We start from the raw sequence: 17,358 nt of genomic DNA, 5'->3' as shown, positions 1-17,358 counted from the left end.
GCCCAGTTTCCCCCCTCACAAACTCTTGCCCCTCTGCATTTTTTCTGCTACCCTTTCACCTTCAAGTTCCTATCATGTGCTATATGTATATCACCAAAAGCTTTCAGTTAGTTTTCAGTAATTTAATTAAAGACAAATTTATTGATTTAAGGGGATTTATTGGCATAAATTCAATATTTTTACTAACTATGTGTTTGTAAGTGTATAATCAACTGAATCAATGTGTTATTGTTAGCTTAAAATAAGCGGTTTATATCTTTCGTATGGCGGGTCTGCCAGGTTTTTACAGAAGCCCAGAACGGACAAACCACACACCGGCTCTAGAGATAGCCTTTGACGTTTTGAGGCTACCTGAAGGCCACTGTAGTTCTCAGACACGCTTGGAAAGGAAGTGTTGAGTGGAGGGGTGTATATAAGAATATTCACCATGTGAACACAATTAAACTATGATATAAGGGGCCCTCTACAAGACGAGACTCAAGACCGCAGTTGGTTTTATTTAGTGGTGTAACTTCTCTGACGGTTAGAATCCCTCATAGTATAGTATTCTATTTATTCTCTCTCACGTTTCAATATTTATTCAAGATGTGCATAACTCGAAGAACAATATTGGGGGGGGGCTTCATAGTTATTTTTGCACACACAAATAACTATGAAGCTCATTATGTAAGCTAATAAATATATGATTGATCATGATTCACTATAAAATATTGCTTCTATTGTCTATGATCCTTCCAAAGCATAAGCGCAGTGTTAATTTAGCACCTAACCAAGTTAAAAGGCAAGCAAGCCAATAAAGTTTCTTATTAACAAGGGAAAAACAACATTTTAAAAGCAAAGAAAAACTTAGAATTTAGAATAAATTGAGGCCAAATGACAGCTTGCACTCTCATTTGCCAGTTTATGAGGTACACCTAGCTAAAACGTTTGCAGTACAATGCAACAGTCCTGCAATGAATCATACCTTCATGAAATGCACAATGTTCAGTTTATTATTAAACAGTTTTAGAGAGGTGCAGATGCTTCTAAATGATACATTTGGAGGATGCAGTTTTAGCTGCTACAGACCAAATGAATCTACAGTTCATTACTGTATGTGTTAGTTTTAGTTTATTTGTTAAGGCAGTGTGTGTGTGTAAGTATAATTTCAGATCACAACGTGTGGTCGTAATAAGTAGAACGTGACATCCCATCAATTGTCATTGTTAACAATGGAGGAAATCACCATCCAGTGTGTGGGGCATTTTTACCCGGACGTTAGCCTGTCAGGTCATACTTCCTGTTTGTGTATCGCCCTTAATGACACTTTACGGTACCCAAACCAAACGTTAAAAAAAACTGTTTAGGGGTTTATCAGGGACAAGATTTTGCAGCTTGTCGGGAAAATCTGCCTGAAAGTCTAAACACGTGGTAAAAGAAACTCCTTTCCTCCCCCCGTGTCTTCGCTTCCTCCTTTAAGGCAGGGGGCGGGGTCTAATTTATCCACCGCGGGGTGAGGGGTCGAGCTGATTCTCGCTCCTTCCGAACGGTTCCGATCTCGGCCGATCTCCTGCTCCGGCGGTAGTGCTGCTTTTTTTTTATTTGCTGCGTGCCCTTCTCGCGTCCACACCGTCCCTCTGACAATATATTCATCATGGTGGACATTTTGTTGTTGATGTTTTTCGCCATCATTGGTCTCGTATTCCTTTCTTACATCATCTACTTGCTGTGATGATGATGATGATGATGGTGATGATGGTGATGATGATGATGAAGCGTCCACGTAAAGTGTTGCTGCACCGGCGTATAGAGGATGTGTGTTTTCCCTGTCCTGCATCCCTTGTTTCCATCATGGACAAAGGTAAGGGAGCGTTTCATTGCCTATATTCTAAATGTCATATTTTGCTCCAACATTAGAACACAGGGAGGATTTTACGTGGGATTGGCTGAGTAGCTTTCCATTTATATAGGCTACAGTCTCTGTATGTGGGAAATGATCACACTATTTCACCTGACTAATCTAATACGATTATTCATCATTGATGAACTGTAAATGTTTGATACCAGCTGTCATCTGTTTCAGGGAGAAGAGCCGGGTCCAGCATCGATGGTTTCCCCATTTGGAGCTGTCCTGTAGGAGGGGCAGAGCCATCCAGCTGAGATAAACAAATGACCATAGAGTGGAAGCCCCCCCACTTCTCTTTCTCCTTTAATGGGTCAGGATCCTCCTACAAAATGTCACTACTCCAAGCCTCTTATTTGCATTACATCTAACCAGTGTATTTTCTATGCTACTGAAGGTTGTGCATGTTTCCTTTAAATGAGGAGACATCTTACCTCTGCACAAGTCCTAAAAATCCATAGACAAGGATGCAGGACGGTTTTGTAGTGTTGAGCGTAATCCAGGTGTAGAATTTGCCTTTCTAAAACCACTGTGAGCTAATTTCTTGGCTCCAAATATAATGTATTATGTTCAGTTTGACCGTATCATCCTTATGAGTTTGTGGCCAACCCTTCTGTTCTCATGTTATGCCTTGTTTGAGTCCGCCTTCACATCAGTGTTATTATATTACTTTATTCACCTGATGCCAATATGTTCTTCTCCTCACTACTATCAAGATTCTCTGTCAGGTTAAAGCCAAAGGGGATTTTTCAGTTATATGATGGTGTTCTGTACATTAACTATGTTTGTTTGTTTTTGTTTATTACGTTGGCTGCAAATTACATCCACGAGGAGCAATGATGTCATCTCAGAAATACATCACCCGTATGCACTTCTCAGTTCTACCACCAAACCTCATAAATTATGTGTTATTTATCAATGATGTTAAGTTTACTGATGATTTACTGAGGTTAATGACAGTATTTCACATGATATGTCTAATAAAGATGATTTCAGTAAACCCAGTTGATTTCTCTTCATTTCAATACAATATTGTTTTTATTTTTGCTTACATCCGTAATCAATCATTTCCGCCACACAAAGCTTTTCTCACCTTCAGTGCATTTATCATTCCTCAGATCTGTGTGATCTATTTCTTCGTGTATATATTCATTTACATTATTGAAAAGTGACATAAGGGATATAATACTGGGAGACAGAAGAGTATGACTTTCATCAAAGATCCCTGGCTGGCCCAAACCAGTGACATTGTGCAAATATTGCTTTTGAAATCTGCTTTTGTATTTGGCGTGGACAGCTCATAAGACTATTCTCTTCAAAATAATGTCTGTTGTACTTTGTAGTCACTGATTATTAGATGAGGTCTACTAGTACAGTGCCTCCATGCTGGAGTGTATCATGCTAAAAGAGTTTTTGTGGTGCTGTGTTCCGGTGCTATCTTAATTAGAGTCATTGACATTACATTTACATTACAGTCATTTAGCAGACGCTTGACTATGAGGGAGTGAGAAATCTGTCATGCAATAAAAACTTTAAATTCCTCTCGTCCCTTCCCCACCAAGTACGTAGATTGTTATGTAGGGGCCTCAATAATTATCACAACAATGAGATTCCTTCATGGGACATAATCTCATTAAACTGTCTGATGCGTGTTTGTGAAGAAGGACTCACATTGTCATGTTTTAAAGATTTGATGCACCCTGCTCAATATTTCCTGTCAGTTAAAGCACATTGGTGAGGTGGTGTAAGCAGCCACCGTCTGTATCCTTCATACTGTCCTGCAGAGGGGGCTGTTGACCTACATTAAGCTGTGGAGAATCAGCTGATGGCAGTGTAGCAATAAATAAACTTGGCTTGGTCAAGATGTGTGTGAAAACAGGTGATGTGACACAGAATGAGAGCAGTGTGATTTCAATTTAACAGTCACAGTTAATCAAAATCAGTCTGGATGGCTTTAACCCATCCCGTTTAGGAGATAATAATAATAATAATAATAATAATAATAATCAGTGGGCTGCAATGATGCACAAATTTAGAAATTGTTAGCCCTTAGTTTAGGAGATATGATTGTGTTATTGATGTTTTTATATAATTAACTTATTTACTCTCGTTCTTAAAGTGTAATTGAATAAATTATTATATTTAAAAAAATGTAACATAAAAACATATTTGTAAGTGAAACATGTCAGACATTAGCTTATAATTATGAAATCTATCTCTTCAGGACTTTTTCTCTATTGTTCTTGAGGTATGACCATCAACGAGACCTGATATTGTATCTACTGGAACTCAGATCTATTGTGGCTTGAAAACAAGATTCATTTCTAATTTGTCATTTAGTCAACAGATGAAGGATTGCTGTCTTCCCCATCTTGCTCTCCAAAGACTCCCAAGGTGACAGGTAAGCTTTTTTAGCTGCATATTTTGAGAGTTTAATGCATTCCTTTAATTAGTCTTAATCTTCTAAGCTTTTTCTAAAAATGCTTTCCATGAACATACTGTGAAAACCCACTTCATTCTCCCCTTGGAGAATTTTTTTCACATTTTGGTAAATACACTTCTTTGCTTTCTTGCCGAGATTTAGATGAGAAGATTGATACCAGTCTCATGTCTGTGCTGTAAATATGAAGCTACAGGTAGCAGCTAGTTAGCTTAACTTAGCTTAGTTTAGCTTAACTTAGCACAAGGACTGGAAACATGGTGAAATAGCTAGCCATCTCTCTCACTGTCTCACAGGAATAGTCATTTACACTTTGTATTTTGTACAAATGATACAAAACAAAATGTAGCATGTCAATAAGTGAGCATTAGAGGTGCTGGTAGGTTGATTTTGTCTCTTTTTTGGACAATGCCAAGCTAGCTGTTTCCCCCTGTTTCTAGTCTCCAAGCTAAGCTAAGCTAACCTGCTGGTGGCTTTGGCTTCATATTTAGCATATCCTTAAGTGCAATTGATTGTGTCTGTGTGTGTGTAGGCGTGTGTGTTTGTGTGTGTGTTCGTGTGTGTGTGCGCATATCGAAATCCTCCTCTGAACACTTAGCTAAAGTTTCTCCCACATGTGCAGACAGACCCACTCTGGGAAATAATCGGAATTCCTCTACTGATAGTATAATCTACCACTCTCAGCATTACAATACAGCCGCTGTTCTGTCTGAGAACACACACACACACACACACACACACACACACACACACACACACACACACACACACACACAAACACACAGAGGCTACACACTGGGACACACATGCAGTCATCTCACTTCAAACAGCATCTTTTGCTGGACCAGATCAAATGACGCTGAAGCAGTCTACGGTAGAGGGTGTTTAAGGGAAGAGACGGATGCATTGCGTCTGCTAAATGACTGTAATGTAATGTAATGTAATGCATTGAAGCTGGACTACAGAAAGTAGGGCATGGTTTGTTTGGTTGTTTGCAGCTCTGCATGTTGCATGACCTTGTTGTGCTGCATTCCTGACCCTCATGCCTCCCATTCACTCGCTGGCCTGTCACACTGCTCCTAAATACCATATCAGATCATGTCACAGCTATGTTATGGGTCCATTGAATCAAAATAAGCCAGAACAGGTGCTCTTTTGTTTTACAGCTACAGGGGCCTTGGGTTTCCACCATGAGCAGTATTTTTGGGTAGATGTGGTAATATGGGACATTTTTAAGTGTTTGTGATTACTTTAAAAGGACAAATCCACCCGTAGGACTCCCTGGCACTGCTGCAGCTGCTGGCAGTGGGTCATGCATTTCTGAGATTTCTGTTTTCTGCTTGTGTTTCCCTTTCTCCTTGGGAAAGAATGATGAAAAATGTACACAATGTGACAGATGTTTTCAGTGCAGAATTTGATGGCTAAAAAATGCGAGAAATGTAATACATAAACAATTCATATGTGAAGTGTGTCAGTCCTTAAAAAGTAATTTAATTTTTAGATTGCTTTTTAGATAATCTTTTTTCCCACAGATTCAACAATCATAAAGGGAGTGCCCTGCTATACAAGACGCAGTGATAAGGATTTCTTGGAATTAATCATAAATCACAACACATAGTTACTGCTGAATCAGTGATATTAAACACTTTAAGAATATCCCACTGTGGATTTTCTGCATGATGATAGTTTGTATACAACATCCCCTCTCAGTGTCACATGTAACCTCTCGCAACCTTTTCTGGATGCTGATGAGCTGGAGTTGTGGGAGGGTAGAGCAGCGTGGAATTAAGTGTAATAATAAAATAGATGGAGGGTGAGGGGTCGGGGGCTGGAGAGGATAGAGACGGAGCAAATAAAGAAGAAGGAGGCAGTGAAAGAAAATTGGAGGGGAGGGAGGAAAGAAGGGTGGGGGGGGGGGTCATATGTGCTTAGCAATGGCCTTCAGTGGTGGAGTTCCTGTTGTTGTGGGGAGGGAGTTTCCCTCACCACTGGCCGAGAGGAAAACGACAGAGGATGTCTTTTTCCTGGCTGACCAAGAATGCCCGGGCCCTGAGGTCTTTCCTTTATCACATATGTTTCATAAAAGTTTTTAATGCTAATGATGCTATCCTTCTAATTCACTCTGGAGGGCGACCAATGTTGCACTGATGCATTAACATTTCAGCAAAGAGGCGAACACAGGGGGAAAACATTCCTCCCAGAGGCGCAGGCATATGTGCTCTTAAACACACCGTCCACCGTCACTACAGATTGGACTACACGTCCCTACATGCTCCCCCCAAAAAGGGGGCGGGGGCCATGAATCCCGCCAACCAATGGCTTTGTGTCAGGGGTTCTGTGGTTGGTGCGTTGCACGGCAGCTGTTGTCAATGGCAACAGAGGTTTTCAGGGAAGCATGAGCTGGACAGCTGGTAGAGGGTCCCTCAGTCCTCCACCGGGAGTCACATGATCCCCCCGGTAGCCAATCTCAGCCCTCCGCCCTCCTCTCTCCCTCACTCCTTCTCTCTCATTTGCTCGCTCTGGCTCTCTTGGGCTGCAGCGGGAGGGGGAGGGGAGCTGGAAAGAGAGGAGGGAAGTGGATACAGAGAGGGAGGGAAGGGAGGCGAGGCGTAGGGGCCAGCTCACACAGGGAACGAGTGAAAGAGCTTCAGGATGCAAAAGGAGAGCGGGACTCTTCCCTCTGTGTAGTTATCAAGGAGAGAGGCGAGGATCCCACGCACGCCCTGTTTGTCCTCCAGCCTCCACCCTGAGCAGCAAGAGAAGCAAAGAAGACGGAGAGGAGTGTTTGGTTGGATGTATCAGACTGTCACACTCAGAGACAGAACCATGCCTCTGTGGAGAGGCGCAGCGTTCGGCTGTCAGGCTGCCTCGCCTCTGTGAGCAGAGCAGGATTGGATTGCTGTTGGGAATACTGAACAAGGAGAAGAAGAAGAAGAAGAAGAAGAAGAAGAAGAAGAAGAAGAAGAAGAAGAAGAAGAAGAAGAAGAAGAAACAAGGCAGACAGCCGGCTCTCTCGTGCCATGACTGGGAACAGGAGGAGGGAGGAGGCTCGCTGAAATCATGGACCAGGTGAGGATGGAGAGGAGGAGAGGAAGGGAGGGACTGAAGGGGAAGTGAAGGGGACCTCCAGCTTTTAGTGTTCTTCACATTCACACCCTGCTGACACAAAACACACAGAGCAGCAGCAGCAGCAGCATTCATAACATCCATCATCCCTCTTTCCATTCCCTCAAGGCGAAAACAAACAGCACAGCACGCTGTTTATCCTGCGATGTGTTTTTCTGTCCCCCCCCCACCGGCGAGCTAGGTTTCACTCTGGGGGAGGGGGACAGCTGAGGTGTTGCCACCGGCAAGTGCCAGGCCTCTGGAGAGATGACACAGCTGAAAACATCACCAGCTTATCTCTGCTAACGGGCGTGAGATCAACACTCTGGGAGTTGACAGAGAGAGAGAAGCGTAAAGAGAGGGGTGTGGCTCGGTTTGGTGGGTTTAACAGGCATCCTCGGTCAAGATCCGTCTTTAACATGTCATGCAGAAATTGGCACCCTCGCCTGGAGTCAGGATGGAGGCGGGAGACGGGATTGTCATGCAACAGGGTTCCAATCCAGAGCTGCTTGTGTCTGCGTTCATTCATTCATTCATTCAGGGCTCGGATGAGCGTGTCCGCTTCCTTGTAACACTGTGTACTCGTGTATCATTCAGCGTGTTCACTGTGAGAGCAACTGATGCTTGAAGAATGTGCCACCTTCACCCTAAACATCTTCAGATCTTCAGTTTGTTAATGTTTGGAGTGTTATACAGACTCTGTGTGAGGGCTGACTGCTGCTGCTGTTAGCAGGTGTTGTATCCAGACCGGAGGCAACAAGCTGCTAGTAATTGAGCGTGTGATTAATATTTTTTAGAGGAGAAGAGAGCGCAGACACCCTCCTCATATCTCCCCTACATTGCTCTCAACGCACTGCCAGTGTGTGTCCTAGTCATTGATTACCTCATCCCCCCCTTTCCTCCCTCCCTCCTTCCTTTGCTTCTCCCTTGCATCCTTTCCTCCTGAGGTTGAAGTGTTGTGAGCATCAGGTTTGTGATTAGGGAGGAGGAGGAAGAGGAGGGGGAGATAAGGAGGGGTGTAAGGGTGAGGCACCCACACCCACGCCCAACCCTTCGTTCGGCTGAATAATGCATGTGGTCCATAAGGGGAACATCTCCCGTCTGCGTCCGCTCGCTCAGGTCGGGGTGACGTTAGCCCCCCAGTAATAGCACTGGTGATGTCATCACTGCTGCTGGTCAGACTGTGTGTGTGTGTGTGTGTGTGTGTGTGTGTGTGTGTGTGTGTGTTTGGGCGTGTTTGGGTGAACACATTTGTAGGAGGCACACCATGTTTTTCACTTGTTTATGTGTTTTCTTTCTAACTCTTAACCTTATTTCCTCAGATCGGAAGCCTCAGGCAGTAACACAGAGTACACAGTGTGTCTTAGTCCATGGGTCATGGCCTTAGTGTTACACACACACACACACACACACACACACACACACACACACACACACACACACACACACACACACACACACACACACACACACACACACACACACATTCAGTATCAGTTCACATTTCTGCACCACAATAACAAGAATGGTGTAGCTTACAGCACAATGTACCTCACAGGAAACCAAAACTATTTATAAGACTGCGCATTACTGCAAAAATGCTGACACAGCGTGGCCTTGGTGCAGCGCTGAGGCAGTGTCGGTGTCATTTCAATAGACGGACCATATTGCGACGCGATCGCCAAATTTGATTATAGCACTTCCTGTTCATCACGTGATTGTGTATCATTGGACGTTTTGCGAAGCTTTATCTCTGCCCGTGTTTCCTGCTGTAGGCCTCTGTCAGCCTGCTGTTTCAAGATGATTCTGGATATACAGTACATGTCTGTGAAGCGCCCGAGGACCTCCTGTCATTTGGCAGTGTAAACACGCGTTGACATCGCTGTGCGAAAGTAAACAGAGGCACATAGTGTTTACTATAGTCGTGGAAAGGCTGCAAAGTTTACAGGACAGTATCTGTGTTTCTCTTTGTCCTCATTTTTCTGTTCTTTGCAAGGACAGACGCACACATGTTCAAAAGCACGGCGATAAGGAGGGCAGTGGCCCAGTGGGGAGCGAGAAAAGGGCTGGTTACGTAAAGAGTCTGTGAGAGGGAATCAAGGGCAGCGGCGGGACACCTCTTTCTCTCAGAGTCCGCCTGCGCTGCGCTCTTCTGCAGCCGAGTAATGCCTCTCTCTCCACGCTCTGCACATGATGTACCTCATCCTCAGTGGAGGTGTCTAGTTTTATAAGTATATAAAACACACTGACTGACACCGGGGTGGACAGCTCTCAGTGCAAAAAAAACACTTGCGTGAGGACGATTAAATTGCCACACCCGCTGCAAATCAGCTTGGGTCATTAGTGCTTTCCAATCAATAGTCATTAATGGACCTGAGCAGAGCTGTGGTGACTGCTGCATTCTGGATTTGGGGTTTCCTGACTGCATCCGTCAGACAGAAACAAGTGGTTCTCTTTGCTGTAACAGCCTGAAAGCCACGGAGTAAAGTTAGTGTTAGATCATAAAAGACAGAGCTAGAAATTAGCAAATTTCAGGGGATAATGTTTCTTAACTTATTCCCTTTAATGAACTTCTGACTGCTGAACGTAGACGAGTGTTTCACTACAGTGGAAGGAGTCCCTGGTTTTTCTGGATGAGCCTCAGTGATGTGGACAGGGGGTGACGCTGCTGTGTTTATGCATCTGTCTGAACACGTCTCCCTGGAGGCTCGGCTTGGGCGGCAAAGGCGACATATGTCTAACTGTACTATGTGTGTGTATATCAGCGTGCGAGTGTGTGTGCGAGGCCCCGTGGCTCCCAGCCAGAGAGCTATCTTGCAAAATTGTTTTGTCTGTTTCCCAAAGATGTGACTGAAGTGAAATGCCGTCAAAATTAGCTCAGAGCGGAGCAGCCGTGGAGGGAGATATTTTTATGAGTGAAAGTGTGTGTGAGGGGGAGAATAAAGGGTGTTATTAAGTTACAAATGAGATAGTGAGAGGGAATGTGAAAGACAACAAGTGTGAGAGAGGGAAGGATAAAGGAAAAGCCTCATGGTGGAACAGGTGGTCTAATCTGAAGCCCCACCCATTGAACCCCAAAGCCCCCTGCCTAGAGCCCTCCAATCTTTGGACTCTTAGGAATTTCTTGTGCTATTGTCGTGAGCGGCAGAGACTGAAAGACTTTCAAAGAATGAACTTTGTATGCGTATTTGCATCTAAATTGAAATTAAACGCACGTATATAAGCATATGTATTGATCTTCTCACCCATGCAGAGAGCTGAGGCAGCTTCTAAGACATGTTTGACAGTTTTGCCATGCAGTGAAGTGGGGTATAACAATGACAATGAACATGCACGCGACATTGCGTGTGGTGAGCGAAACATGCAGTGGATTTGAGGGACAATTGTGGGACATTGAGTTGTTGACTGACCATGGCAGCGATTACAAGGTCTCTGTAGCAGATGAAGCATGCACCCTGAATGTATATATAACATACAGTACCAGTCAAAAGTTTGGACACACCTTCTCATTCAATGGTTTTTCTTTATTTTTATTTTTATTTTTTTCTACATTGTAGATTAATATTGAAGACATCCAAACTATAAAGCAACACATATGGAATTATGTGGTAAACAAACAAATGCTCAACAAACCAGAATATGTTTTATATTTTAGATTCTTCAAAGTAGTTGAATGAGAAGGTGTGTCCAAACTTTTGACTGGTACTGTATATAAGACAAATTAGGTGCAAATTTACATAAATTGTTAAAAAACATATTTTTAGAAGTGGTTGACAACATATTATGATTTTTTTCCTTTAGTAAATGATGTCAACTGCAAGATGAGGATGCTTTCGCATGTGAAGGATGTCAGTAGACGGTTCGTGTTCTTAATTCAGGCTCTATTGGACTTTCATGCGGGAGATAACCAAAAGATAGATGCCTGCAGGCAGACAATGGGCAATTTGTCCTTTGAAAGAAAACTAGGACACCCATCTCTAAGAAGTAAAAAGCTCCTGTTCAGCCCAGGACGACTACTTTGAAACCTCAACCTCAATGCACTTGAGTGGCGGCCAATGAAAGAATGCAGATGGCAGGGGCGATGGGGGTTCTCAAGCAGGGGTCAAAGGTTAGCCCGTGTGGTTAAAGCCCTTCCTGTCAGCAGCACTTTGCATCAGTCCAGGCTAATGTCAGGGATCTGCGGGCCGATGACACAGGACGAGCATTGACAAATGGAACGAAACAGAGAGATTAGGTTTATAAGTAGCATCCAATTATGAGGCTGTTTGCTACTGACTTGGTCCAGTTAAGGCTTACGGGGTTGTTTGGCATGCGGAGCGCTCCGTAGACATGTTTTTTTCTTCAACTTGTGACCCCGGCAGTCTGTTTCTATCTCTTGGTATCCTCCGTCTTTTACATCCATGACTTGATGTCAGTCTGGAATGAACAGCTGTGCAGCTCATGCCTGCTGTTTCATTACTTTGATAATTAAACAAGACACATAGATGCCCTACTGTTAGAGGGCAACACAGCTGCATATCAAAAATTGAACCGCTCGCTTAACACTGGTCTATTTTCCAAACTACTGGAGATAAAACAATTAAATGCTCTATCTAAACCACATCTGAGTTGTGAGTTTAAAGATATTTCTCAGTGTTTCGGGCACCATCGCTCCTCTGTCTATACCGTCCTGCTGTTCCATCACACTAACCCTCATTATGCATCAGATTATGTGCATGTTCAGGCACTCTTGTTTTATTTTCTGGCTCAAACATTCAGAACAGAAAAGACTGTTCCTTTAAATGTCGCTCAGTCAGCCACATTTTTTTATTTTTGCCATATTTTGGGCTATTTTGGGATAAAATGAAAAAACTCACCACAGAGATGTATCGGAGGACAACTTTGTTTTTTCATTCTCCACCCTTACCCCACCTCATCCTGCCACCACTGTACTGAGCCCTCCTGTGGCCTCCAGACGCAACTACGGCTCTTTTCAGAGGGGTTTAAGGATTATCTATTTAGGGAAATCTCTGCAAATGAACAGATGGTGGTCTTTTTACAGAACTCAACCCAGAATAACAAGTTTGTTTTCCTGATGGTGACAGTGCACATTTATGTTAATTCCTCATGCGAAATATATTATCATCCCCTCTTGGTGACCTCTCACCCGCATAGATCACAGTAGGAGAAATGTCGCATTTTTGTGTTGTAAATGTTTGTCTACTGATATAGATCAATGTCCTAATTCATGGAGCAATGCCAATGTTCACTCCGTTCTTATCTCTGTGTCTGTGATCTAGACTCAAGTATAAAGGCTAAACACTAGAATTACAACAGCATTAAGGATGTATGAAACGAATGTTTCTGCACTTATGGCTGGCTGGATGAAGACAGGGACCATTTCTGAAGGATAAAAATCTGTCAAAGTATTCTGTCCTCCAAAAAGAGAACACCCTACTTAAAGCCATGTCTAGACAAACTTATCTCTGAGTTTCAAGGCGGGGGGAACGCTCGGATTAGGATATGATCCCCCTCGAAAGGATTATACAGTTTACGGTATATTCTTTAAGAGGTGTGGCTTAAAACTTTTATTGTACCACAAATGCTCACGAGATCTGTCGTTGGTTCAAAGAGTCTTCTATGTCAATAATTCAACTTTTTATGAGAGGATGCACGAGTATTCAAATGAGGTGTATAATAGAAATTTGTGCTCCATTACAAAAATGAATCAGCTGTAACTGCTTTTTCGGATGGGCGTCATTTGTTTAGTGAAGTTCAAACTGCAGTTAAGGTTTTTATTCAAACAGGTTAAAGTCTTATTTAGATAAAACCTCTTTATTTATTTTTTTACAGATACTTGGCCAAGAAGGCAGCATTAATTATATCAATAAAAAAATATATATAAATACACAGTTTATCTCTGTAAAAAACAATGTTTTTTTAAGGGCAGGAGATTAGTTTAGTTGACCAAGTCTCAATTCTGCTGTTTGGCATTGGTAATCTTTACAGTTGAAAAGTGGTTGAAGCTTCAGGTAACTGCCAGAAATTGATCTATTTCATGGAATTTAAGCAAAATTTAATGGAAACATTTTTAGGATTAGTTATCAAATCAAGTTGCAGGGTTTTTCCAGTTCACAAATCATTCAGTTGTCCATTGTCCGATGTGTATTCAGGCGGGTATATTCAGGGAACATGCCACCTACTCTAATAATATGTCATTCTAATGTGACCCAAGTTACTCATCAGTTACCAGCAGGAAAATCTGATCTGAAAGGTTTTGCTGATATCAGAAAGACTGGTTCCCGAATGTGACTTGAAGACGTATTTCATCCTTAGAGCTCATTTCCATTGTCTCCCCCACTGTGCCGCAGGAAGTGATGCTAGAGGCAGGAAGTGGAGCTGTGAAAGGTAAAGAGGTTGCAGACGCATTCGGTCTCTATGAAGTGACGGGCAGCAGGAAGGAAACTTGCGGCGCTGCTACTGGAACTACTGTTTATTTTCCCTCTCTGTCTCTCAGAAGAAGTTCAGGGGAAAAAGAAGAGGTTGGTTGGGGTGGGGGCTACTACAGGGATGTCCTTAGATGAATGTGTGCCAAGCATTTATAGTAACAGCTAACGTTTACAGAAACAGTGGAATACCCTGGATGTGATTCACATGTTGTTGTTGTTGTTGTTGTCTGGAGCTTTGAGCAACAAAACGAGACAGACTGGAGACTTTGGGGAGTTGAATCAGTGGTCATTTGTACAAACGGTGACACCTGAACTTCCACTGCTCTCCCCCCTTAGACTCTGGGTATTTCCTCCTCTTTGTTCCTTTATCTCAAACACTCCCATATGGCTGTTCTAATCAGCTCTCGCCATGTTAAGGCCTAAAAAAAGTGGAAGCTCAGCTTTTCATGTTTTGGGGGTTGAGATAGTGTATCAGCTTGTACAGGAAGATAGGACTTTAACTTTCTTCGTAAGTGTTTAGACGAAAGGCTTACATGTATAAAACCCAGTGAGCTGTTAACGGTGAAGAGGTGTTGATACAAATGCTTCTATCAGTGGTGAAAAACCAGTGTAAACAGGGCTAAAATAAGGTTGAGAAAGTTCTGTAACATGTCCAGCCAAGAGCACTGGCTGGTGGTGGTCCATGGCTTGCATTGCGCGTGTGTATGTGTGTGCGTGTGTGTGCGTTCTTGGCCTCAATGAGTCATTCTCTCCAGTATCCTACCCAGTCGAATGTCCTTTTCCAATAGCCAAGGCTCAAATTTAGGTCTTTCTCGGCTACCGTACAAGCAGTCGTGTCCACGGGCTCATAGTCGTATGACTGTGAAGAATGAGCGAGGCAGCTGCAAGAGAGGAGGGGGATTAAAATGAAATGTAGCGAAGGGCAAGGCGGGGAGAGAAGACGGGTCAGCAGGTCAGCAGAGACACAGAGATGACGCACAAGACAAGGATAGAGACCGGGACAGAGACTGGGATATTGACTTCGCACTGAAAATCAATAACTGTCATCTTTAGACAATATGATGAAGGTTCATTTATGACCATATATTAAAAAAACAACCAAAATCTGGTTTCAGTGAGTTTTTAATCGTCTTTTAATTTCTTGCAGTGACTTTGTTTGTTTTTGCCTGTTTACTTCAAATCATGTATAAATTACATAACAGCTTGTCATTTTTCCAACTACGCATCTGTGTTGTTTCTAGCGTTTCAGACCTCTACTGGTTTCTATATGAACCTTGAAGCCTGCTTGAGTGCTTCAGTTAAGTAACGTATTGCACTTACGTCAACGTGACATTAATGCTATGCAGTGCACACTTTTTCATTAAGCTGCACTGCATTAGCACTTAATGGTCACGGACGCAGACTGTGATGGATTACACCACTCAAGCAAGTTTCCACATCACTTTTCATATCAGAGGAAAATAAACAGTAACCAATGGTGACCCACCATACGGTGAAAGAAAACATCCAAAATTAAAACTGTACAGCACACATTTGTACAGTGTTGGATAAAATAAAAAAAAGTATACATGATTTGCAGACACCTGACATAAATGTTGTTTTTTAAACAAGATTCTGGTGTTCAAACGGGACAAGTGAGAAATTAGATTGAGCCCGAGCAAAGGCTGCAGTTTAGACTCTTCACTCATTTATGTGAAAATCTAAACATTTCAAAATGCCTGTGCAGTTTAGTGACAAAGCCTGTCTGTGCTGCCCGGTCAGCTGTTTCCTCCCCTCTCGTGCCAGTTGTCCGGCCAGACAAAGAGGACTCCTCCTGTCGCGGAGAAAAGGGGGGAATTTACGGCTCTAACCCCCCCCAACCTTCCCAAACCGCCTTCAAAGGAGTGCCACAGGAGCCTCTGTGTCAACAGGCAGCCAGAGACAACCGGAGTGTTAGACTCACAGCACAATCACTCACATTTCTACATCTCATTCGCATGTACGCAAATATCCAAACCTCTCAGTCACTCGTCATGGACACCCACGTCTCAATCACACGCTTTACGGTCACGTATGTGTTCGTACATGCTTAGCAATAAGCAGCTGAACGTTACATGTTAAGCTTGAGCATATGTGAGCTCATAGTCCACATTTCTCCGGCTCCTGACTCTGTCGGAGCACTCACCGGACACATTTCACACTATCAGGCCTAGACAGCGATAAGCTTCTTATTACATTTGAGACATGGACAGAGAAAAAAGGTTACCCTTTATATTATATGATATCAGCTGAGCAGAAGACAGACAGGACTTTCACATTGTGTCATTTTGGCTCTCAGCAGTAGGAAAACCATCCAAGCACCTTCATTAAATGCAACTGTATCAAGTAGAGGGATAGTGTGGCCTGTGTTATACACTCCAGAGAGGCTTAGAGTAAATGATGTTGAAAAGATCTGGCAACTACACCCCTCAGCCTGAAAGTATGTGTGTGCAGAGGGGGAGGGATGACGGTTATTCACTGAAAGGACAGACTTTATAACTTGAGGGACGCGGAGTGAAACTGAGGAGATATGAAAGAATGAGGGGGTAAGAAAGAGAGGGGGGAGAGAGAGTTGGAATAAATGGAGTGACCACAATTGATTGTAGCGTACCAGCGCACACGCTCTGTGAAGTGGCCTAGAATGGTACGGAGGATGCATCCCACCCCTCGCCTCCACAGTCTCAGCAGCAGAGTGGGGAATCCAGGACAAGCCAGCGTAGGGGAGGTGGGGGTCAGGGCTAGGGGCGAGGTGGGGGCGCGGTCAAGCGAGTAAATAGGATGATGGTTGTTTATGGGTTGGTCCTGCAAGGCACCAGGCTGTGTGTGTGTGATTACGTAATGGCCGAGGGGAGACTCTGGATGCTCCCTGCTCGGCTCCAGCCGGCCCTGGAGGGAACGAGATCGTGGCGCGTTGCCTCACATCACCGTTAGATCCAGGCTTACTCAGTCAGTTACGGGGGGGGGGGTCATACCCGACCCGACCCCCGGGGCTGTGTGTCAGCGACTAAGGCTGACCCAGAGACGCAGCCACGAGGACGAGAGAGACAGTCAAGTGCAGTGTGTCAGATAAAAGCCACGTCTTTTGGCTAGATGTGGATGGAATTACAGCTCTTTTAAACTCAGCATTTTTGAAATATTCTTACCCACCTGCTCAGATACGACACACAACACCTCAGACACACAAATCTTCCTCGTTCCTTCTCTCTGCACCACTCAGTCTCAGGACATAAATAAAAAGAAAGACCATTTTTCTCGCCTGACAGGCAAATTGATGTGGAGCGTGAGCATGTGTATCTGCATGCAATCTGGGATAAGATACAGACAAACCTCAGCACAGGAGGGGTTGACTAACATCGGATCACTCTTCCCGCAGAAAAGTGTCGGGCCACAGACTGATTTATGTCATAATAGAAAAACACATGGGCTGCAGATGGAGGCTGCGGAGATAGATCCAGATCCGAGGTCATGTAGAGAACATGTAGAAA

General features: G+C 43.6%; 1 protein-coding gene across 1 annotated transcript in view; it reads left to right on the top strand.

The window, feature by feature from the left end:
* Nucleotides 1-7,333: 7,333 nt before the first annotated feature.
* The window catches only part of arhgap23a (Rho GTPase activating protein 23a), a 67,306-nt gene continuing 57,281 nt past the window's right edge, over nt 7,334-17,358 (top strand). Inside the window, 1 exon segment of the mRNA XM_054607431.1 lies at nt 7,334-7,391. Coding sequence (XP_054463406.1) covers nt 7,383-7,391 — 9 coding nt within the window. The 5' untranslated portion in view covers nt 7,334-7,382.

Source organism: Anoplopoma fimbria, chromosome 11 (genome assembly GCF_027596085.1).
Source record: "Anoplopoma fimbria isolate UVic2021 breed Golden Eagle Sablefish chromosome 11, Afim_UVic_2022, whole genome shotgun sequence".
NCBI lineage: Eukaryota > Metazoa > Chordata > Actinopteri > Perciformes > Anoplopomatidae > Anoplopoma > Anoplopoma fimbria.
This window is presented reverse-complemented; position numbering and strand designations above follow the sequence as displayed.